The sequence below is a fragment of the Podarcis pityusensis genome, assembly GCF_964106645.2.
Source record: "Podarcis pityusensis genome assembly, chromosome: 6".
Lineage (NCBI taxonomy): Eukaryota > Metazoa > Chordata > Lepidosauria > Squamata > Lacertidae > Podarcis > Podarcis pityusensis.
This window is the reverse complement of record NC_138030.1, coordinates 71,200,484-71,225,029: the sequence shown is the minus strand read 5'-3', so window position 1 is coordinate 71,225,029 and position 24,546 is coordinate 71,200,484. Positions and strand designations below refer to the sequence as shown.

The following is a 24,546-nucleotide window of genomic DNA, read 5'->3' as shown; positions in this document are numbered from 1 at the left end:
CCTTCTCCTGAATGCAGCTACCAGAGTCTTACTGGGGGGTGAAATGGTCAATATTTTTAACACCTCTACTCTATCAGCATGTTTCCAGGTCCAATTTAAAGTGCTAGTCATGACCTTTAAAACCCTATACAGTTCCATCTCAAGCAATTGATTGGATTGTCTTCACCCATGCCATCCTGCCTGTACTTTAAGAAGTTCTTCTGGTGTGTGCATCCCCCAGGTCAGTAAGGTGGGTTGCCCTGAAGGAGAAGTCCTGCTCTGTGGTGGCTCCACAGCTATGGAAGTCCATTCCATTGGGGCTGCATCAAATAATAATAATAATAATAATAATAATAATAATAATAATCAGTGCTATTTTTTCCTAGAAAAAGAGGTGACAGAACTCACCATGAGCGCCTCTCTCTTGGAATGGCAATGGAGGCCACCTGAGAATTGCTGGAACTGAGTTCCAGCAAGTTCCAGCTGGAAAAAAAGCCCTGATGATGATGGTGATGATTTATTACTTATACCCCGCCCATCTGACTGGGTTGCCCCAGCCCCAGAATGGCTATGTTACAGGCCTGCCTTTTTCAATTGGCCTCCCAGGTCTTTATTAGTTGCTGCTGCTGGAGGTCTGGTTGACTTATGTTCTTCCTGGCTCTGTAAATAAAGTGTTGCTGAGTTGTTGCTTTTCAGTCTTAAGATTTTGTATCATTGTTATTTTAATCTTTAGTGTTTTTAGGATGTTGCCTTACTGTTCGTTTTATCCTTTGATGTTCTGATCGCAAGCTACATTGGACAGGCATTTGCTCCCAAAGCAGCCCCCACTCCACGTATTCCAATGTTAGTCACACTGAGAGTAGACTCATCAAAATCATCAAGCTTAAGTAACTTAGGTCTATTGATTTCATTGGGTTTACTCTGAATATGACTTAGTTGGATATCACCCATTATGATCAGTGGTGTTTTAATAATATTATTGACTTCAAGCCTTGCTTTAATGGATACAAACTTACTTCTTTTATTTTCTGTCCTTTTCTTATTATGAAAGCTTCCATTCACATGATGCTGATTTGTATGCCAAGTATCAGTTTTTTCTCTTTGCATGGTATAATCAGGAATACCCACAGTCCAAGGCACGTTCCTAAATGGAATCGACTCATTGTTTTGCTGGAATGCCAGTTTTGCTGGAATGCCAGTCTAGGCGTGCCAGGGAAGTCCTGCGAACAACACACAGTGTCGCAGAGCATGTGGAGACTCCATCCTGCAAGCCTGTCTGGTTGCAGAATGCCACACCTGAAAGGCTTTGCCACGTATTAGAAGCATGACCACAACAGGAGATGCTTTGATCTAACCCTCTCATATGTGGAAACATGGCCAAGGCTTGCCTCAAACTAGGACTCCCAAACTGGGGAGGCAGAGAGAAGCACAGGCACTGTAAACAGTTGACACAGAATGGGCTCCAACATTTTAATTTGGTTCTCATAGTTGGCTGAAGAGCCCTGATTTAATTAGGGGAGAAATAATCTCAGCGCTAGAAACTTTATTTTCTTTTTTTTTAAAAGTGTGTTGTGCTATAAAACTCTTAAGTGTGATTTTTGAGGGTGGAATTGGAAGTGGGTCTCATTCTCTTTTCCACCCCAGTTCTAATTGCTAATAAATTTAACTTTCAGCTGAAAGAAGAATAATGTTATTTTATTTGCACACACACCACATCCATCACGCTAGGCCATGATTAACAAAGAAGATGCAAATATACTAGCTTTGCAGATTTCCGAATCTCCATAATTGCAGCCTATTCGTTTTGGGAGAGCCGCTTACAGGAGTCAAGTTAGGAAAGTGAAAGCATGCAGAGGCGTATTGGACTGCCAATCACTATCCGGTAGTGAATTAAATATCTTAAGACTGTCTTGTAAAATATATTAAAGCCGGAGATATTTCACATTCCACACTCATGCTCAGAGTAAATGATTAGCAATTCCACTGGAAACAAGAGCCTGGTAACTGAATATGGCCTGGATCGTTGGTTAACTCCAGTGGTGGCTGGCAGCCATTGGGACTTACAGTGGTACCTCGGGTTAAGTACTTAATTTGTTCCGGAGGTCTGTTCTTAACATGAAACTGTTCTTAACCTGAAGCACCACTTTAGCTAATGGGGCCTCCTGCTGCTGCCACGCTGCCGGAGCCCAATTTCTGTCCTTATCCTGAAGCAAAGTTCTTAACCTGAAGCACTATTTCTGGGTTACCGGAGTGTGTAACCTGAAGCATATGTAACCTAAAGCGTATGTAACCTGAAGTGTATGTAACCCGAGGTACCACTGTACTAGGGAAGGAGGCAAGGCCCTACAGCAGGCAAAGCCAGAGCCAATGACAGGCAGACTAACCCTCCAATACTTCTCTGGTGAAAATAGGGACACCTTTCCATACCATCCAACAGTTCTCCAATGAAAATAGGGATGTCCAGTGCTTTCGGTGTGGCGGCATTGCAGAACGGCAGAGGCCCTTCTAAGGCCCCGATGTTGGGATCTCAGGTTCAACCTCCTCTCCAGATAGATGGCATGGGCCTAAGCCTGTGCTGCCTACCAGGAGCCAGATCCTAGCCTGCACCCAGGATTGGCAAATGGGGGAGCAGGGCTCTAGAACTCATGGACTCTAGAACTCATGACGAACCCCTCCCTCATTCTCTTGGAGTGGCAATAGTGCCCACCTGAGAGCTGCCAGAACTGAGTTCCAGTTAGTTCTGGCTGGAAAAAAGCCATGGGGCTATTCCATACCCTCCGACCTTTCTCCGATGAAAATAGGGGTGTCCTAAGGAAAAACAGGACGTTCAAATCAGAAACTGGGACGGCTTCTGTAAATCCAGGACTATCCTTGGAAAATAGGGACATGTGGAGGGTCTCGGCAGAACCAACTGGTTTTGTCCCCATCCTCTTCCCTGCTGAGATCTGCAAGGGCAATGCCGATGGCTTATCCACAATTTCCATGTCTGTGCTTTAAAACTCTGTGCAGCAGAACTGGTCACGCTATCCTAAATCCGCCTCTGAGAAGCCCTGAGATTCAGGAGCAGGAAGTTGACCCTCTGGATTGATTGTAAATAGCATTTCCACCCTCTGGACTGATTGTAAATAGCAAGGCAGGCAGGCAGGTGCTGGCTGAGGGCAGGATGGGGTCAACGCAGGGGGTGAACGTTGTTAAGAGACTCCAATTCCCCCTCAGAGAACTACAGCTTCCAGAATGGTTTATCAATCAAGCCCTCTTCCCAGGGGACTCTGGGAATTGTAGTTCAGTGAGGGGAGCAGGGGTTACGGCCATACTACCCTGAACACACCCAATCTCATCTGATTTTGAAAGCTAAGCAGGGTCAGACCTAGTTAGTACTTGGATGGGAGACCCCATGGGAATACCAGGTGCCGTAGGTTAAGGTGCCCACCCTGTGGAACACCCTCCCATCAGATGTCAAGGAAATAAACAACTATCTGACTTTTGAAGACATCTGAAAGGCAAAACTATTTAGAGAAGTTTTTAATGTTTGATGTTTTATTGTGCCTTTCATTCTGTTGGGAACTGCCCAGAGTGGCTGGGGAAACCCAGCCAGATGGGCGGGGTATAAATCAATCTATTATTATTATTATTATTATTATTATTATTATTATTATTATTATATAATTGTGCTTTAAAGAGATGGTTTGGATGTAGCCACAGAATTTTCATTCACCTCAATATGGTGGAAGCTGTTCCACCCTGGGGTTTTGTGGTAGTGGTGGCACTTTTCCTTAGACCATTAGGTCTAAAATGAAATGCATTACATGTTTGCACTGAAAGACAACAATAATGAGTGACTTTCCATGTCTGTAGGTCAACAGATAAATGTTAATTTCTTCTGGTATTCAATTCAATGGAAGAGTTTTTAATGCATGGCGACTTGATCCTAATAATTTCTCTCAGAGGAGAACCTGACAATGAGATATTAGGGTGTGTCTCTGCCTCACTGGCTGCTTCCCAACCAAACACCTCACAGGCTCAAATCACTTATTCTCACTGATTTCGTTGGGCTTAAATGTATTGGACGGGGGCCGATAAAAGATTGTGAAGCACATTGGATACTCCAAGTCCTACAAATTAATAATACCATAAAACTGTCACGTTATGCCGGGAAGTGTTTCCTGTGGGCTGGATGTTTTCCCACTTTTCTTTTTACCTCAAAAAATATGTCAGCATTTGTTACTGCCGTTTTTGCTCTCCTCCTTCCATAATGAATGATTGCTGTCACATATTGGATTAGGAAGCAGATTATTCCTATGATTTTTTTTCTTTCTAATATGGAAAAACAGCTTTTGTGCTCTACAATAAAGCTAAAAGCATGATTAAAGCAGCAGCGTATGTCTCCTTCTCATACCCCATTAGGCCCCAAATTAAATGCATATATGTTTGCGCTGGAAGACAATGTTAATGATTTATCTATATTTTATGTAGGTCAATAGATAAACATTAGCTTATTAATTTGCTATGTTGCCGATCTGCTTGGATTTAATTCGCTGAAGAATGCTTTGGAGCGTGGGGCACCCTTATCTTAAAACTTTCCATACCTCCAAAATAAATGCTTTGAATGAGGCGTTTTGGCTGTGGCACCAGTACAGCTCCACAAATCATTGTGTTATGCAGTGCTGGGGTCAGGGTTTCCTCTTGGGTTTTTTGGATGGGGAAGCGGAATTTGGACTAGATGCTCTCAATTAGGATCCATTCCCTGAGTGGTCTACCTACTTCCCCTTGTTGTCACCACAACCTGCTCAATTGCTTCTTTCTCTGAGCCCCATTGGAACCATCTTCCAGAGAGCGAGACACAGAATATACAGAGACCCAAATGGCCTCAACCAGAACGTAGGCATTTGTTGCTTCATATCCATCCAACCTTTTCAGATCAAAAACCAGGACGTGGTTCTTCTGGGATGAGATCGCTGTGCAAGAGTGCAGCACCCCAAATGTCCGCCATGATCTCACACCATTAAAAAAAGGGATGTCCTTTTTTTTCTGGAACACTTGATGGGTTAGGGTGTTGCCAATGCCATGCCGCAGAACAGCCTTCCAGCAAAGATTTGGTAGGGATACTCACTCTTGACTATCAGGTGTCTCTGGAAGACCTTTTCAATGCTGACGTGCCTAAGCAGTTGTTTAAATTTTTACTGTATGGCCAGTCATGTCAATTATGGTTCCATGCTGCATTTAAATTTGCAAATGTTTTCATAATCCTGTGCATCGCTCTGATATTTTGTGAGCGGGCAGTATGTAAGCACTCCTATAAATAAAATAAAATAAAATAAAATAAAATAAAATAAAATAAATGACGCAAAGCTTTACTGCATTTTCTACTTGCTTCTCTTGCTGGTTTGCCTGCTCCCTCCCTCCCTGTCAGGGACCGTGCTGAGGAATAATGGTGGGAGTCACCCCCTCCCTCTGATCCTGAATCTTCTCAGGAGCAGGAGGACAGTATAGATTTGGAACAGTGGTTCGCAGAGGGACATAGTTCAGAAGGCAGAAGCTGGGAAGTACTGGATGGGGAACAGCTAGGAGAAGAAGCACTGGGAGAGGGACCGTTAACAGATTCACAGTCTTTGGACAGCATTCCTCCAGCGCCCTCCCCAAGGCCAAGAAGAGCTCAGAAAGTGATAGAACAGAAAGCACATAAAGCACAGAGGGGACAAGCTCAGGTTACAAGACGTAGGAGTGACGTGGGTAGGGACATAAGGGGGTGGAATTCTTCATTGGCAGCACCGCTATTCCTAGGAGATGGGTTCTTTGTTCTCTCAATGTGATCATTAAAGTTTCTAACTGGTAGGAAGACTCATTTTCCTTCGTTCTGTTTATCTACTGCCAAGGGGGAGAGGAAGCTGATTCTCTGAAGCCTAACACTCCCTCGGGCCTCATCACTTACCTTGTGGCCTGGACTTTCTGGGCACTGGTTTGAAGTTTCCCAATCCACATCTGAGCCTCTTTTTCCTCCCTGCCGCTTTCCCCAGGAAAACTTGCTCTCTATCGCTGAGTCGGAAGAAACAGCAATTCCACGAATTGCCATTTGTTCTGCTGCAACAGTAAAGAGTGGGTTTTTACGGGGAAAGCGCTGGGACGAAAAATTAAACTCTCGGACATGAACCTGGAAAGACTGGACTTGTGGCCAGAAATGCAGAGCAAAGGTAGGTGTGGGTGAGCCCTTAGAGAAGGCAAGTGAGCAAGCAGCATCAGGAAGGAGGAAGGAAAAAGAGAGCAAATAGGGCCCAGGGATTAACCCTCACTGCAATGTGGGCCATGGCAATTGACCGCCAATGCCCATACTCTGGGGGTAGCTGGTTCTAGGCATTTGTTTCTCCCAGATTCTTCTATGTGATTAAGAACATAAGAACACACGAAGCTGCTGGATGAAGCCAAAGCCCTTTCAAGTCCAGGATCTTGTTCTCACAGTGGCCAACCACTGAACCTAGAACTGTGTTCGCAAGATTCCAAGAAGTGCAAGATCTAGCAGATAGCTCTGTTCCAATCTGCACTTTTGTTTGGGACAGGTAGATCTCGTCCACTTATATCGGAATTAGCAAATGCCTCAAATATTCCTATACGTAACGTAAGTTATTTAGAGTTCCTCATTCTGTCAGAAAGCTACCATTTTGCTGGTAGTCAGATAGTTTTGCTGTTATCAAACATTTGCCTAATGCTTTTAATATAAAAGTCATTAGTTTCTTGGGGAGAGAGGAGAGAGAGAGAAAGAGAGAGATTTACACACACACACACACACACACACACACACGTTGTCCATTCAAAGAAGTGCTTTTATTGCCTAGATGCTGTGAACTGTTCCAGAAATTTTTGGTCTGTGTGGTCCCCTCTCCCTCACCTATGCAAGGTATTTTGCAAGAATGGAGATTTAATTCTGTTGGGACCAAGATAATATCCAAGGTGTGGAAACAGAAAATGAGTTGTTAGTCCTAGTCAGTTGTTTATGATTAGCAAAGAGTCTGGTTAGGAAATCCTGACATGCAGCAAACCCTCCAATAAACTTTGCTAAACATTTATGAATGGCCGGATTCTTGCACCAAATGACAGGGCAGAGGTCTCTTGGCCTCTGTAGCATTTTGACCTGTTATGCAAGATCCAGGTCACACGATCCCAGCATTTTCTTTCTTAGGGGTGCTCTTCCGTGGGCCTGCAATGTGATGACCTGTGCTCAACCCATCAGCTCATAAGCAAAATCTTTACTTTGTATGATACATTGCAATTGCATTATAATGGCACAGGCTGGGGAAAGAACCAAAATCCCTTAGCCAAAGACAAGATCTGTCAGTGGATGATTCCATGAAATCCAAATCACTGTTTGCTTCTGGCAGACAATGGGTGTTCTAGAGATTGATCTCTATAGACAACATAGTTCCAAATCGCTCAAGCAAGACAGCCAAGCCATATGTTGTTGATCTAGTTATATTCAGCAGAATAATGTTTTTTTAAAAAAAAATATGCAAAGCAATCTGATTGAACATAAAACAAATACAGGGTCTCCCCACCACCACCAGCTCCCACCTAATTTGTCCCACAGGAAAATCTATCAGTCAATTAAAAAGAAAACAAAATCAATTTAATGCATTCATAGCCTACAGGCAGTCCAAGGGGTTAATATAAAAATTTCAACTTAAAAATACAATGAACAGCAGAGATAAATACATATTCCTTCCTGAAGCCACAGATGGGTGATCAATAAGACCCTGAAACCTTCTTCAGGTGTTTCATTTGAACATGAAAACATTACTATTAATAATAAATTTATTACTCGCCCTCCACCAGCAGGTCCCAGCATGGGTTACAACAATTTAAAAATCATAATTAAAAACAGTTAAAACAGATTACAGTCACAGGGACAGGGTGGGCCCTGAAAACACACATCTCAGGTGTCAAGAAAGATGACGTCGTCTTTATATTAGCAAAGCGCAAGATTAATTTTAGGCAGTACACTAGGTCAACAGGAGCCAAATTGAGTTGTATCGCCTAGTGGCATTCAAAGACGAGTGAAAATATAAAAAAAACAAGTGCATGCCAGTTGCAGGAATATGCTGAAAACAATTCAAGCATTATTTGTGTTAGGAAGGCAAGCATTGTGGAAAGAGCTGTAGAGTTATGCATGTAAGGTAAAAGGTAAAGGTAAAGGACCCCTGGACAGTTAAGTCCAGTCAAAAGCGACTATGGGATGCAGCGCTCATCTCGCTTTCAGGCCAAGGGAGCCGGTGTTTGTCCACAGACAGCTTTTTCCAGGTCATGTGGTCAGCATGACTAAACCACTTCTGGTGCAACGGGACACCATGACGAGTGCCAGAACTCATGGAGTCACCATTTACCTTTCCGCCACAGCGGTACCTATTTTTTCTACTTGCACTGTCGAGCTTTTGAACTGCTAGGTTGGCAGGAGCTGGGACAAAGCAATGGGATCTCACTCCGTCGTGCAGATTCGAACCACCAACCTTCTGATTGGCAAGCCCAAGAGGCTCAGTGGTTTAGACCACAGCGCCATCCGCGTCCCGCATGCATGTAACCCCAGCCAGCCACCGCCCCAAAGTCATGTGGCTACTCCCATTCCCACAGTGTTGGCTCATAACTTCTGAAATGCGGGCCTAGGGCTGGGAATGGAAGTTTCCTACACAATTTAGAATCCAAGCTATCACAGTTCTAAATTTTGTGGGGAGCCCCTGCAGGTAAAACGGGCTCCCCACTTCAGAAGTTTTACCTCAACACATTGATAGTGACAACATCTGCCAGAGGAGCCATGCAACTTAGGGGGTGAGGCTGAATGCACGACCCCACAGTTCCTTTCATCACACTTGGCCCCCTTTGGCACAAGTAATTCCTGAAGAGGTTTTTTCTCATGCCAGAATGTAGGCACACCAACTTCTTGCAAATAAACCGAAACTGAATGGCTCTATAGCTGTTGAAATGCTTTGAAAGATGAGAGGCGCAGAGCAGTTTAGATTACCAGCCGTCTACAACGTACTGTGCATAAAAATGTCAGCCTCGATGGCAAAGTTCAGCATAAAACAGTGTCAGCTAATTTAATCATTTACCATGAAAATACCAGTTATCTTAATCGTACACGGAGTTCTTAAAGACTGGTGCATAGTTTTGCGTAATTGAATTGCGACTCTGAAGAAGGGAGGAAATCGTGGAGTTTTAGCTTCTTAGCAAGGCGAGCAAGGACCTTCACATTCCACTTTAGAGATTATATACACCGTGTTTTCATTATGTGTGCATTATACTTCTGACAAGTCTGGGCTTATAAGGGAAAGAGGAAAGCTCTCTGCTGCTGCAGTTATCTTGGGCTGCTGTCCTGTGTGGAAAAAGGTTCTGCTTTTGTCCTTGGGATATGGGAACACAATGGGGGGAAGGTTTTTGTATGCCAAACTGAATGTTTTGTCTGTTGCGTTTCCCATCTAGATTCCTGATAAACTACTGCAACAGCAACCTACGGAGGGCCAGGATGTCTTCATTTTCCATCCGAGCGAGAACTGTGTAGCATGGAGATCAAAGCGTCTGGGACCGAGTGTCCAGCTAGTCAGAACCCATGAACAGCTGTGATGAGCAGAGCAGAGATATGGAGAAAGAGGCCCAACCCTGACTGACTGGAGCAGCATGGAGGCCAGGACAGAGGAGCCCCCAGCAGCAAGAGAAACTAAACAGATTGACTCTCAGTGACTCATTTAGCTTCAGGATTGGACAGATCTCTCCCCTGCTGGCAATTTGGCTGAGCATCAGTGGGCCAGATACCAGGATGAATAGCTTAAAATAATTAAGGGGAGGGGGGAGGGGTTGGAATCTGCAAAACTGCTCGCCGTCCAATTCTTTCCCATGTAGTAGAAGACACAAAACAAATTACATTTAGGTTATTAAATATTAAGTCATTGGTTTTACCTCCATTTGGCCCAAAGCAGGAAACTGGAAAACGTTCAAATTCGATATCATTGTGTTGATGGGCTGTTTATCATCGAGTGACTGACTGGATTTTGGCAGTTCGGAAGGGTCTTTGACACATGAATGGAAAAGAGGCACTTCAATTCCCCCCTCAAAAAAGGGGGGGAATAATTAATTCAGCAAACAATTTAGGCATGAATATGAATGTGTACAAAACCAAAAATGCTCACAGCAAAGGAGGGGTGTGTTGTTTTTTGCTCAGTGATCGGGACTTTCAACCTTGTGTTGACATTTGGGGCCCAGCCTTTGCATCCACTGAACAAGGTGGAAATTCTGACGCTCTTTCCAGGAGAAACAGGCTGAGATCCCGGAAGCAAAATAGTCAGTGCTTTGTATTTAATGTGTGAAACCAGAAGCAACAGGCTCGTTTAGTAGCAGAAAAGGTCAGTTAAAATTATAGAGACATCCTTTGGAGCAAATCCTCTGTCTTGTATTTGCATATTTATGAACTAGAGATTACGACAGCCCATTCCATTTATTAGAGCAGCGATGCTATAGTTAATAGTCTGTCAGCATTTCCATTACAAACCCCCTTTTTTCTGAGTTTTAATATCCCAGCCACTTGAAATCATGTCAAGCAAACAAGTCACTTTTGTCGGGCCAGGTGCAATTCTCTTTTTTTCCCCTGTTTGTTTTTCTTTAATTTAAGATCAAAATAGATTTCAAGGATTTTGGTCCATTTGGACTTGAAAGATAAAGCCAAACACATAAATGACTCCAAGTTTACTCTGCTACTCTTGCTTTCCCACCTTCTCCTTTCTGGGGCAACTGGGTGAAACATCCAGTGTTATTTAAAAGTGCCACACCAATCTTTTCCCAAAATGTGACAAATTTGGAACTATCATCCTCCACAAATCTGCCTATATAACCAAAATCCTTGTACCACTTACTTTAGAGTAGCTCCACTATAACGCTGGAAATCGTTTGAAATTTGTAGCCTACATCACATATAGCTTTAACAGATGGATTAAACTGGAGCATTAAAGACATGGATGTCAATGAGATAGGCAAAGCAATTCAAATCCACCTTTCGCCAAGTGGGGAGGATGGGTTACTTGGGGAGAGGTGTCCCTCTGCCCAGCCTCTCACTGGCTTCCACTGACAGCACCCCACCTTCTACCTGCCAATCATAAACACTGGCAAGACTGTGGTCAGCTGGATGCTGCCAGGACCAGCCAATGGAAGGCCCCAAAACGGGGTATCCTGGGGGCAGAGATGGTCTTACTGCCATTGTGCATTGGGCCCAGTGCAGTGATCAGCTGGAAGCCGCCTAGAGTGGCAGGATAAACCCAGCCAGGTGGACGGGGGCATAAATAATCAAATTAATAAGATGATGATAAGATACATCTATGCCCATTCTGGTCTCCCAGCAGCCAAAAATAGCATTGGGTAGCCATTCGGAATTATTTTCACATGAGATGTCCATACAAAGAGACTATCCTCTATTTTCCAAAATCCATTCTTGGCTATTCAACCTCTGTTCCCTGTAGTCTCTGCCATTGTCCTCCCCACCTCCAGCATTCATGTATGATAGCCTCACAATAACATTGCCACTATACTGTTGGTGCTGACCTTTAAAGCCTAAACGGCCTCAGCCCAGTATACCTGAAGGAGTGTCTCTGTCCCATCGTTCAGCCCAGACACTGAGGTCTAGCAGCGAGGGCCTTCTGGCAGTTCCCTCCCTGAGAGAAGTGAGGTTACAGGGAACCAGGCAGAGGGCCTTCTCAGTAGTGGCACCCACCCTGTGGAATGCCCTCCCATCAGGTGTCAAAGAAATAAACAACTATCTGACTTTTAGAAGACATCTGAAGGTATCCCTGTTTAGGGAAATTTTTTAATGTTTGATGTTTTATCATGTTTTTAATATTCTGTTGGGAGCCGGCCAGAGTGGCTGGGGAAACCCAGCCAGATGGGTGAGGTATAAATAATAAACCAGACACTGATAGATTCAGAATGCAAAGTTTTGTATCACACCTTCTCTAAATTGGATGTGGAAGCCAAAGGGTTTTATCCAGCAATGACCCAGCAGAAGGCTCCTTAGAATCATAGAATCATAGAGTTGGAAGAGACCACAAGGGCCATCGAGTCCAACCCCCTGCCAAGCAGGAAACACCATCAGAGCACTCCTGACATATGGTTGTCAAGCCTCTGCTTAAAGACCTCCAAAGAAGGAGACTCCACCACACTCCTTGGCAGCAAATTCCACTGTCAAACAGCTCTTACTGTCAGGAAGTTCTTCCTAATGTTTAGGTGGAATCTTCTTTCTTGTAGTTTGAATCCATTGCTCCGTGTCCGCTTCTCTGGAGCAGCAGAAAACAACCTTTCTCCCTCCTCTATGTGACATCCTTTTATATATTTGAACATGGCTATCATATCACCCCTTAACCTCCTCTTCTCCAGGCTAAACATGCCCAGCTCCCTTAGCCATTCCTCATAAGGCATCGTTTCCAGGCCTTTGACCATTTTGGTTGCCCTCCTCTGGACACGTTCCAGTTTGTCAGTGTCCTTCTTGAACTGTGGTGCCCAGAACTGGACACAGTACTCCAGGTGAGGTCTGACCAGAGCAGAATACAGTGGCACTATTACTTCCCTTGATCTAGATGCTATACTCCTATTGATGCAGCCCAGAATTGCATTGGGTTTTTTAGCTGCGGCGTCACACTGTTGGCTCATGTCAAGTTTGTGGTCAACCAAGACTCCTAGATCCTTTTCACATGTACTGCTCTCAAGCCAGGTGTCCCCCATCTTGTATTTGTGCCTCTCATTTTTTTTGCCCAAGTGCAATACTTTACATTTCTCCCTGTTAAAATTCATCTTGTTTGTTTTTGCCCAGTTCTCTAATCTGTCAAGGTCGTTTTGAAGTGTGATCCTGTCCTCTGGGGTGTTAGCCAGAGGGCAGGATCTTGATGCAGGGGAGCCTTCCACCCATGGCTGTGGTGCCTGGAGCACACTGGCATTGGTAGGGCAGAAGTTAGGGAGGCCAATAGTTGGCAGAACCAGAGCCAATGACAGGCATGCGCAACTCATTCTAGCTTTATCCCTGTCCTCAGAGGTGGATTTAGGGCAGCATAACTGGTTCCAAACCTAGGGGGTACCACAGGGCGCCACAACTATGATTTACTACTGAACTGAGCAGAATGGAAGGCAAGAGACCGGGAGGGGTGCCAAATTTGAGGTTCGCTGAACTTTGAAATACCGAAGTCTGCCCTTTCCATCCTCTTCCATGCTTAACTCTGCAAACACAACACTGAGACTAAGGAGGCAGAAGCTGTCATGGCTAGTTGTCCCCGCTGGACTAGTTAATTAGGAAAGCAAGCGGCGGGCTGTTTGAGGGCACACTAAAGTTGGTTGGACAGTGCCCCCTTTGCTCTCATGGACTAACCTCAACTGATGGGGAAAGTGGCCATTTTTGCCCATTCCACTTTCTACACTGTTTCAAAGGATTACCCAATCCTCTGGAGAAGATAATGGGAAACACAGCAGCTGCAAGGGGAATTGGCAAAACGGCCTCCTCTCCATTCCACTGTTGGAAGAATCCAGTCTTCTCTCCATATGAAGGACATCATTGGATCCAGTGCAAAGCCTACAGTTTACCAATTCTGATCTGGAGAGTGCACATATATTCAATTTTGCTTCCGGATCAGGTTTAATTGATGGGCAGGAATCAAATAAACGAGCTTTGCACACATCAAGCAGGAAGGAGGGGTATGCCAGAAATCTACTCAGATATATGTAGGGTATGCAATAATGTTTTACTTAAAATATATTAAACCTGAAGGCCAGCTTGGCAGCTGTTCACTACATACTTGATGAGCTGTACATTGTTTTTTATTTTGCGGGGGGAGGGGGAGGAGCAAGCATGCCAGACAGAATGTTAATGTGTGCCTGAATATTAAGAAAGACTAATTATTATGCAATTAGTCACAATAGGATATGTGCAATTGAGTAATAATGTTCTGGGTGTGTCATGCAGGTAGTGTCACTGCCAGTTCTCATTTTGGTATGAATTAAAATTATGCAATGATTTACACCCTGAGCAATTGTCATAATTATCATCAGCGCGGCTTTTCATTTAAAGAAGAAGCAAAGAAGCCTCCCCACCAAAATAGAGTGGAGTAGGAGTGTTGCTATCCGTGTAATAATTCCGTTTCTTACCTTGTCGTGTTTCACAATTAAATCTTGTAGGGTTTCACAATTAAAGACAGAAATTGTACAAACAAGATGGAACTGTGCTCACAGGTTTGTGGTTTAATTTCCAAGGGCCCAGCCCAGGTATGGAACTCTCTCACATCAAACTGCCTTGACATCTCAATTTTTAACAAGTTTATTTGGAATTAAGCCTACTGAGTTTATTGGTATGTATTTCCTGGTGTCAAGGGAGTGGCTAAAACCACCCCTCCGGTTCATTCCAGGGAGGGAATTTAATAAGAAATGCAACAAAGGATTCCAGCAAGACAATACTCTTTATCAACTTCACTGCAGTAAAGCACAGTCCCGTAAGTGATGGGTATTGTACAGATAGCAGATTTCACACAGCCTTTTATACTCTTTTACATACAGCTTACATCATTATAAGTACATAACTAGTTTCACATTGTCCATTCCATGTCAGCCATGACATAACATCTTTACATTCTGGTCAAAACATATGGTAGACCGGTTGAGTTGATGTTAGCACACTGGTAAGCATGTTTAGTATTAGGCCAAGAAACCAAGGAGGGAGAAAAACTGAGGGGATGCCATTAGCTGAGGCTTTGGTGACTAACCTGACTAACTACAGTAACAAGGTTTTTTGGAGGGAGGGAGGAGGAGTCTAGCAGGGGAAAAGAAGATTCCATCTTCTCTTTAGAAAGAGACCTCTTATCAGACCTCTTATTGATTTAATTATGGATTTATTTTATTTACAGGTTTATAAGCCACACTTTCATTTAAAAAAAATACAGCAAGGCAAAATCCAACATATAAGAAAAAAATATCAACCAATGTATCTATAAAAACTTCATTTACAATGTCAATAAATATTGATTGGTTAAAATCATGCTGTAAAGGCCTACCCAAAAAAATAAATCAGAAAGCATCCAACAGGAGGGATGGTTTCTGTTCTAGTAGTAGGGTGGTCCAGAGGGCAGGGCCTGCCACGCTAAAGGCTTGGTCCCTGGTGAGGGCCAACCAAGCCTCAGGAACATGGGGAACCACCAGAAGTCCTCCAACTTAGAGGTGCTCATAACCCAACCAAGAAGCATCATAGTAATGAACTAATCATTATTGCACAGAGGTCTACTCCAATCAAAGGCTCAAGTGGAGAGTCAACACAGTGCCATAAAAGCGCTGGATTTATATTGGGCAGAGAGAGCGGGGTCCAAATTTCCGCTGAGCAACAAAGCTTGCTGGCTGAGATTGGCCACCTTACCTCTCAACTTAATTCAGGGCTGAGGAATCCAGATATTGTTCGACTACAACTTTCATCATCCCTCACCCACGATGCCTAGGGTAGTAGTAGTAATAATAATAATAATAATAATAATTTATTATTTATACCCCACCCATCTGGCTGGGCTTCCCCAGCCACTCTGGGCGGCTTCCAAAAGAATATTAAAATACTATAATACATCAAACATTAAAAGCTTCCCTAAACAGGGCTGCCTTCAGATGTCTTCTGAAAGTCTGGTAGTTGTTTTTCTCTTTGACATCTGGTGGGAAGTCGTTCCACAGGGCGGGTGCCACTACCGAGAAGGCCCTCTGCCTGGTTCCCTGTAACTTGGCTTCTGGCAGTGAGGGAACCGCCAGAAGGCCCTCGGTGCTGGACCTCAATGTCTGGGCTGAACGATGGGGGTGGAGACGCTCCTTCAGATATACTGGACCAAGGCCGTTTAGGTTCATGAGAACTGGAGATTGAAAATATCCGGAAAGCTGCAGGTTCCCCATCTCGGACTTGTGATAACCCTCAAGTTAATACGCTGACCTGAGCTTTCTGTAGAAAGCTTTGACATAGATATAATTAGGAGCAATGCTAAAACCAGAGTAGAGACTTGGATGAAATCCACAGTGGCGCTCCATAAGATCCTTAGACAGGGAGCTACATGCTTGCTTTCCATTATGGAATTTGTTGCCTTTTCTTTTTAAATACCGGAATCCCAGACTGTTATGGCTAAGGTTTGGATTAATGGGCAGGTTCCGAATTGCTGTGAGCATCAAGACCTAAAGGGCATACCTGGCTGGCTGTCTTTTCATTTGCATCAGGGAAGCAGGCTGAGTCAACACTCTGGAGCTAAGAACAGGCTACCTTTTGTACCTCGCATCTCAGATGTGGCTTGGCAAGCTAATAAAGATGATGGTGATAAAAGGTTGGGGAAAATGAAGCAATTGTGCATGTGCTTTGAGGGTGTCAGGAAACATTCATGGAAGCAATGAAGATAGTAGGAGAGGAATTAGGGCCATGGGTTAATGAGGTAAAACATCAGAAGTGATTAATAGTAAGCGCATTATAGGCAGTCCCTCTACCCTTGGAATCTGGCAGAAGCATCTTCCCAGCCAGGTGGACTCCTTTACAGCACTCACAAAAACAGGTATGCTACCTGTTTTCTCACTACACCTGCCAGACTTCACACACTGCATCTATTTCACTGGAAGGTTTCCTTGCTCTACCCATTTTGAGTCCAAAATCCCGAATATTAGAAGATTAAGGAGGCCAGCATTAAATAATAAACTGAACACGTACAGATTTGTGTCATCTAAAAGGCACCGAAGAAAAGGTATATCTTTCAGTAGTAAATGGTAGCTGCCAGATTGGAAGGAAGCCATTTGTTCTGTGCAGGAAATCCCCTTTTCTTGTTAAAGCATGCCTGTGTTCCTCAGGCACATCAAAGTTAGGCAAACAATATATGGATCGGGTCCTGCATGCGCAGTGGGATATCACGGGCCGTGGCTCAGCGGTCTTGTCCACAGAAGGTCACAGGTTCAATCCCCGATTCTCTCTGTCCTGGGAGAGATCTCTGTCTGAAACCCTCAAGAATAAGGCAGTTTCCCATGTTTCTCTGCCATGTGAGCAGTTCCCCTCGCAAGATCCCCACAGCCACCACTTGGGTGCATAGCCACTCGGTGGGTCAGGTCAACACCAAATTGATGGCAGTGCAAGATTTTACTGCTGCGTTCACTCACTTTCAGAATTCCCCTCGACTCCTTCCTCTTTTATTTCTTTAATTCATGAGTGGTTACAGCTGTGAGCATCCCTATCCAGAACCTCAGTGGTAACAGGAGAAATGGCCCAGTGCTATGAAGCTGGACTCCCGGTGGCAAGGTCAACTCCTGTCAGTGCGCCCATACTGCCCCAACCTCACCGCCACCCTGTTCCCAGCACCATACCAGTAAGCAGTAGTGGTGTCACTGCCAGGAGCTCCACAACAGCACTCTAGCCAGCCAGCTGCTCCCACTGTGTTAGCAACCTTGGGCAGGCCTTGGCTAGAAAGGAGTGGTCCATTTGCTCAAATGAGCACAGAACCTGCTGTCATACATCCAATTCTGTGTGCTAATCCGCAGCATCAAACCAACCCCTATTAACATATATCAGATGCCTTTCTTATGGTTTCTCGATACAGGGAGGTTCTTGCTGTCTGAGAGTGTGCCAAACACAATGACCTTCCAGAGATGTGGAGCCTTCCTTTCTCGCACCCACGAGAAGCTCTTCCCTCTATTTCTCCAGAAATCATTCCACACACCTACAGACGCCGTCAAAGCCCTTCTCTTGACCTCAGTCAATGCCTCATGGAAGCCCATTGAAGTTGATGAAAAACATCCACTCTTGATTGTCTGAGCTTTGGGTCAGATCCAGCAATTTATACCAATTTAATTTCACTGATTTAAACAGACTTGCCACTGATTAAAACGGGAGTAACAAGCCACATAATTTATTCCCAGCAGCGGAAACTTGCTGCTAGCCGTGGAACCACAGAAGGCTATACTTAATGACATTGACACATAGGATCCAACTTCAGCCCCCACAATAAATTATTTGAGGGGGCTGGGGGGTCCCCAAAGTTAATGGGCATTGCCATTCAAATGGCGTGTGGGCACAGTGTCCTGTGATCAATTATGCAGAACTGGGCTTACCTGGGCCTCCACAATATTTTATTCAAGTTGGCACTGCTGTATCGGAAAGCAATACCCCCGATATTCTTGACCTGGCTCCAGCCAATTTGGTCATGAACCCAACATGAAATAGCGGGTAGTCAGCTAGCGAGATGGAATGGGGTGAGGAAACATGTGAAGTGAGTCATTTGCAGTGTGGTGACAGAGCAAAAGAAACCAGGGCTAGCCTATCGTTCAACGAGTGACATTCAGTGAGACAATGCAATGGACCAATTAATCACCAATGGCGTAAGCAAAGAAAGAGCTGCAGGAGAAAGGCCAGGGAACTGGCCCTCTCCTGGGCTACCAGTTACCTTTCTACCTCCTCACTTTCTCAAGAGTATGTCTGCCTACTAAACTCTACAGTGTGTGTGCCATAGTCCTATGCAGTGCTTTTTTTCTGGGGGTATGTAGGGGTACGCACAGGGCCGGATTTTGATTTGATGAGGCCCTAAGCTACGGACGGCAATGGGGCCCTTTATATGTCCAGCTGTCCTTTGTCAACAACAAATTGTCACTGTTCTTTGTGTTGGATATATGCTATATGGCAATTTATGGACCTAATAGGTATCTAAAGCCATTTGCACATAACAAAATATGTATTTTATCAAAGTAATTGTTGAACTGAAATACAATTAAGAAGAAGTATATTAATAATATAATTATTAAGCTCTAACTGTATGTAGGTTTTATATTATTTGTTTTTTATCTTATATTTTGGAAATGTACATCCAGGGTTTTTTCCCTTTAATTTTTTTGGGGGGGGAGGGCCAAGAGAGTGGAGTCCTAAGCTAGAGCTTGTTTAGCTTATGCATAAATCCGGCACTGCGTATGCATACCCCTAAACAATTTGTGAATCTAACGGAAGAATAAACTAAAAAAAATAAAAATTAGTTTCTTCTCTAGCACAGTGAATAGCACGATGAATTGTCAGTTCTGTTACCACCCCCGATGGCAGCCTCATTTCCTGTCACGGTGTTTCCTGAGTCTCAGACAGAAGCGAGCGTTTAATGTGTGAAGTAGGAGTTGGAATCCAGCACGGTGATTGGTCAGTTTCATTGTTACTACCGCCGACGGACACCAACAGCAAGCAGAGGAATCAGGAAGATGTTAGTGCACACAACCTCATGCCAACATGGAAGTTACTGTGTGCTGTCAGCTGTGTAATATGAAGTAATGCATGTTCTTTGTACTTTTGTCCATTTACTGTATTTATTTTTCCCAATTTGAACTATAAAATGGTAATTTTCTTGAGTCAAAATGACAGTAACCCTAAACATTTCTAAGGGGGGGAAGCACTGATCCTATGGGGAGGGAAGCTGTAAGAAGGGTGAGGATTTTGCTCTACCCAGCATTGTGCACAATTTGCTCTAAAATATTAGGGCCACCATGTTATACACAACTGGGACATGCAAAGTGGGTATGCTGTCATCACATCTAGTTTGCCACATACAGCACAATCCTATATATGTCTTCTCAGATGTGAGTTCGATGAGACTTTCTTCTCAGTAAGCGCATACAGAGCTGCAGGCTTACATCTCTTTTAGAAGCTGGTTTCCATTCTTTCTAGCCTATATTTATATGGGAATCTTTCTATACTGTTCCCCCCCCCACACACACACACAGCCCTTGCACTTTTCACCACCTTTTGATTATTTACATTTCACAGTGGATTGACTTACCTGTAATCTGTACTCCAGGTGCTGATGTATGATTGATATGGTCAAATTTGCCTTGGCTGTGAGCTTGAAATGCTTCCTCCCATTGCTGGCTCCATTTCAACTCGATTCTGCCCCAGCTAGCAACAGATGCTGCATAAGGGCTTTGGACCTCAACCCAAATCTATACCTCTAAAAATCAAATGGAAAAACCAACATTGTAAATGTCAAAAACAAAAAAACAAAAAAAAGAATTACCGTATTTTTTGCTCTATAAGACTCACTTTTTCCCTCCTAAAAAGTAAGGGGAAATGTGTGCGCGTCTTATGGAGCGAATGCACGCTGCGCAGCTATCCCAGAAGCCAGAACAGCAAGAGGGATTGCTGCTTTCACTGCCCAGCGATCCCTCTTGCTGTTCTGGCTTCTGAGATTCAGAATATTTTTTTTCTTGTTTTCCTCCTCCAAAAACTAGGTGCGTCTTGTGGTCTGGTGCGTCTTATAGAGCGAAAAATACGGTATGTGAATCAAATACAGATTTTTTCAGAGATCCAACCCACATTTTGCTCTCGTCAGTCTAGAGATCAACATTTTAAACTGGAACAAATGTCAATGTATCTGAAAAGCAACGCTGTCCTATAAAACTATCTGGCACGTAAGCTGATTTCAAGGTATATTTTAATTATATTTAATGCCTATTTTAATCAGGCGTGTCTTGATTGCAAGGAGTGCTCTATGCCAATAAAGTGTTTGGGATTCCACTGGGATTCCCAGTGGAAATGAAAATAATGATTCTGCACCATCTATGAATGCCCATATGCCAAGAATATCCTCCGGGGACCAGATTTGCCAGATATAGTGGTGCTTTGTGCCAGCAGAGCAACTGAAAGCAACTAAAGTGAAGCTTAGAACAGGAGCTCAGTTAAAAACGACGACATTAGAAGTTAATCTTAGATACATCACTGTTAATGGCTGCTAAACAAAGGCCACGAATGGAGAATGAATAGAGGAGGATGTTAGCTCCGTCAGTAAATGGGATGAAATTTTAAATATATCAGCTATTAGGCGGGCAGATGGTTCTCATACTGACAATCCCTTACTTAGCAAAGCTTAGATCCCTAGAAATCTCCTATTGTGAAAGATGACGGTGATGGAAACGACTATTATTTTAAAATATCACCTGGGTCAGCCACTTTGGCATGCTGGGCTTACAGGACGGGATGGTTCTCTGTTGGGGCAGGCTAGAATAATGAAGGGTGGCAAGGTACAATAAACCTCTACATTCACTGAGACAAGGCCAGCTACTTATATTTTAAAGCACCAACATTTGAACATGAGACCATGACTCATCTCCTGGTATGCCCCACGGAGGACCTTAAGGTCCATAAATAGCAACACCCTAGATGTCCTGGGTCCTAAGGAAGTTAGATTAGCCTCAACCAGAGCCAGGGCCTTCTCAACACTGGCTCCAGCCTGGTGGAACGCTCTGTCTCATGAGACCAGGGCCCTGCGGGATCTGATTTCTTTCCACAGGGCCTGTAAGACAGAGTTGTTCCACCTGGCCTTTGGCTTAGAATCACTTGATTCCCTCCACCTCTTTCTTTTTCCTTTCTCCTCCTGTGAAGAGGCTGCATCTTAATGTTTTAATGTTGTATTTTAATCTTGTTTTTTTTAATTGTATTTTAATCAACTTGCTGTTATTATTGGTTGTTAGCCGCCCTGAGCCCGGTCTTGGCTTGGGAGGGCGGGGTAAAAATAAAATTTATTATTATTATTATCTAGTCCAACCAATTGCATCTCTAGTCCAGCATTGTCTTCTCACAGCAGCCAATGAGATGTCTGTACAATGCCTGCTGCAGCAGAGCTCTGCCCACCTGCAATTCCCTGTTGGCTATCCAAACACACATTGGTTCACTCCAGGTTTGCCAAGTGCTGGTGACCACTCCTAAGATGCTGTCTAGGGCAGAGGGCTGTGTTTTCCCCACCATCAACAGCCAGAGGCTCACATGTCAGGGTGCGGCCCAGGTGTGGCCATGAATCCGCTGGTTTTGCTAACTGCGGAAAGGAGGATGAGGCAGGTGAGAAAAGCAGCTCGTAAGCCATAGGATGTGGCTGGGTCACCAGTTATGCAGACCTGTGTTGCTCCCACCATGTAAGCAAGCATCAACACCTTGCTAAAACTGTGTGGGAGGTGAGCAGAAGTTCCTCCACACAAAGCAGTTTATTGTGCTGTCATGCATAGACTTTTTCTGCAGGGTCAACACAGCATCATCCTCATCAAATGACTACCCTATGATATTTTCCCATTTAGTCTACTGCTATAGTTAAAGCTATGGTTTCCCAGTAGTGATGTATGGAAGTGAGAGCTGGGCCATAAAGAAGGCTGATCACCGAAGAATTAATGCTTTTGAATTATGGTGCTGGAGGAGACTCTTGAGAGTCCCATGGACGGTAAGAAGATCAAACCTATCCATTCTGAAGGAAATCAGCCCTGAGTGCTCACTGGAAGGACAGATCCTGAAGCTGAGACTCCAATACTTTGGCCACCTCATAAGAAGAGAAGACTCCCTGGAAAAGCCCCTGATGTTGGGAAAGATGGAGGGCACAAGGAGAAGGGGATGACAGAGGACGAGATGGTTGGATAGTGTTCTTGAAGCTACCAGCATGAGTTTGACCAAACTGCGGGAGGCAGTGGAAGACAGGAGTGCCTGGCGTGCTCTGGTCCATGGGGTCACGAAGAGTGGGACACGACTAAACGACTAAACAACAACAACAACATGTCCATCTGGTATTTATTTATTTTTAAGCAGAAGTGGTAGATCTGGATTAAATGTGGTGGGGGGAATATTGGGTGGCACTTTGATGAGGAAGATCTTGTGTGGTTGGTCCCAACCAGAGAAAAATGGCAACTTAAGTTGACAGAATATGCGCAGCTTGCAGACTCAACATATAGAACAAGAGCACAAAAAGAACGTACGTTTAGAGAAGATTGGAAAATGTTTATTGAATATATGGGAAATAACTGTGTACAGCTGAAAAACGCTGACAACATTTAAGATAAATTCAACAGTGTAAATAAGTTTTGATGGATGTAATAATAGCATACTGAATGGTACAGTTTTCGTAAAATATGCAGGGATTTATGATATGCAAAATGAACCATGGAAAGGGTAGAAAGGAAGTCATTGATATCTTAAGGATGTAAAAAATGAGTACTTTAAATTGTAAAACATAAAATTTAATAAGAGAATAAGAGAGAGAGAGAGAGAGAGAGAGAGAGAGAGAGAGAGAGAGAGAGAGATCTTGTGTGGACAGTGTAAAAAACTTGCATGCGTGAGCAAGACCAAGTCCACAATAAACTTCCGCGTGGAAGCACCATGTGTTCCATAGACCCTTAGCCATCTATCCCTGAAGCTACTTTTCTTTACGAAAAATAAAATTAAAACAGTGGTGGAGCTCTAAAGTTTACATTTGCGTGGAGCGTATAGTTAGCCCTTAAGACATAGGAAGGCAATAGCTTCAATTATCCATCTGGATCAATCTGGACATGTTCCAGAATGCTTCTTCACATACATATCTTTAATGATATTTATTTTATACTCCGCATTATTATGCAGGCTTTCTTCTGTCCATTGAATGCCCAACATGTTTTGTTGTTGTTGTTTGTTTTGATTTTTTGCCCTTCAACAAGACATTTCAGAGCTCATAAGATGTGGCCCAATGTACATTTTTGTACATTTATTTTTGCAGGAAAGTTTCCTTGCTTCTGGTTTGTGTTTTCCCTCTTGCTGTTTGGGTAGTCACTGTGGGGCTGAGGAGCCGGGAAGCATTAGCCATAATGTAGCCACTGTTTATGCAGAGAGTACGTTAATTTATAATTTTCCTTAAACTCTCTTCAATTGGCCAAATGATGTCTCTTTTACAGGAATCTACTAAGTGCTCAGGTTTAGTATTCGTTAATTGAGGTAAAACTCTTAAAGCCATTAGGCAATTTAAATGTAGCTCTCTTTGAGCAATATCCTTTATTGGATTCCCCCATTATCCTTTAAATATCTTGGTGAGCAAGGGGATAAAATTAGAAAGAATTTGTTTGCTTTAAATTGCCAGCCTCTGCTTGATAAAACTATTAGCTATTTAGCTAATTGGACGGCTCTTCCATTATCATTAATTGGCAGAATTAATACAATTAAAATGGTGGCTTTATCTAAATGTTTGTGTTTATTTCCACGTGTACCCATCAAGCTCCCTAACATGTTTTGAAAGCTTTCAATTCTCCAATTAGCTTTGTGGCTTTTCAGGGTTAGAGCGAAGATTAATTTGGGAACTCTGCAAGTTCCCTTACAGTCTGCTGGGATGGCTTACTCCTGCTTATAAAGTTACTTATTATAATAAGTTCTTCCCAGATAGAAACCTTCCTGTCGTGGAGCCAGATGGTGAATCAAGCATATTAGCCACACGGCTGGATTAACCAGTGGGGTAAAGGGCCTTTCTGAATGAGAGGGTTGTTTTCACAAAAACTGTGAGGTTGTTGTTGCAACCATTCCCCTACAGTTTGCTACTTCTGTTGCAGGTAAATCTCATTTCCTGACGCATACACCCCAAACTGCAAATTTGTTCGCCAATGGGAAAAATCTAATCTCACCCACATGACACACAAAAACTGTACATGTATCAAAGCCACCTATTACATTAGGTGTTCAAAGCACGTCGCATTATCTCAAAAATCCTTCCAACAAGGTAGGTTGGTATTATACCCATCTTATAGATGAACAGCTGAGGCAGAGAACTAGCCTAA

The 24,546-nt window shown here is 43.6% G+C and overlaps 1 protein-coding gene across 4 annotated transcripts in view; it reads left to right on the top strand.

Annotated features, from left to right (window-relative positions):
• LOC308478754 (uncharacterized protein) overlaps positions 1-24,546 on the top strand; it is a 275,098-nt gene that overhangs the window by 231,657 nt on the left and 18,895 nt on the right. For 3 of the 4 annotated variants that reach the window (XR_013987221.1, XM_081008871.1, XM_081008869.1), the window contains one exon: positions 9,439-10,706. The exons of the other annotated variant lie outside the window; for it this stretch is intronic. Coding sequence is in view for 2 of the 3 variants with exons in the window: in XM_081008871.1 (XP_080864997.1) it covers positions 9,439-9,517 (79 nt within the window). In the remaining variant the exon portion in view is untranslated. Of the gene's footprint in view, positions 1-9,438; positions 10,707-24,546 lie in introns of those variants that run through there. 4 annotated transcript variants of the gene reach the window in all.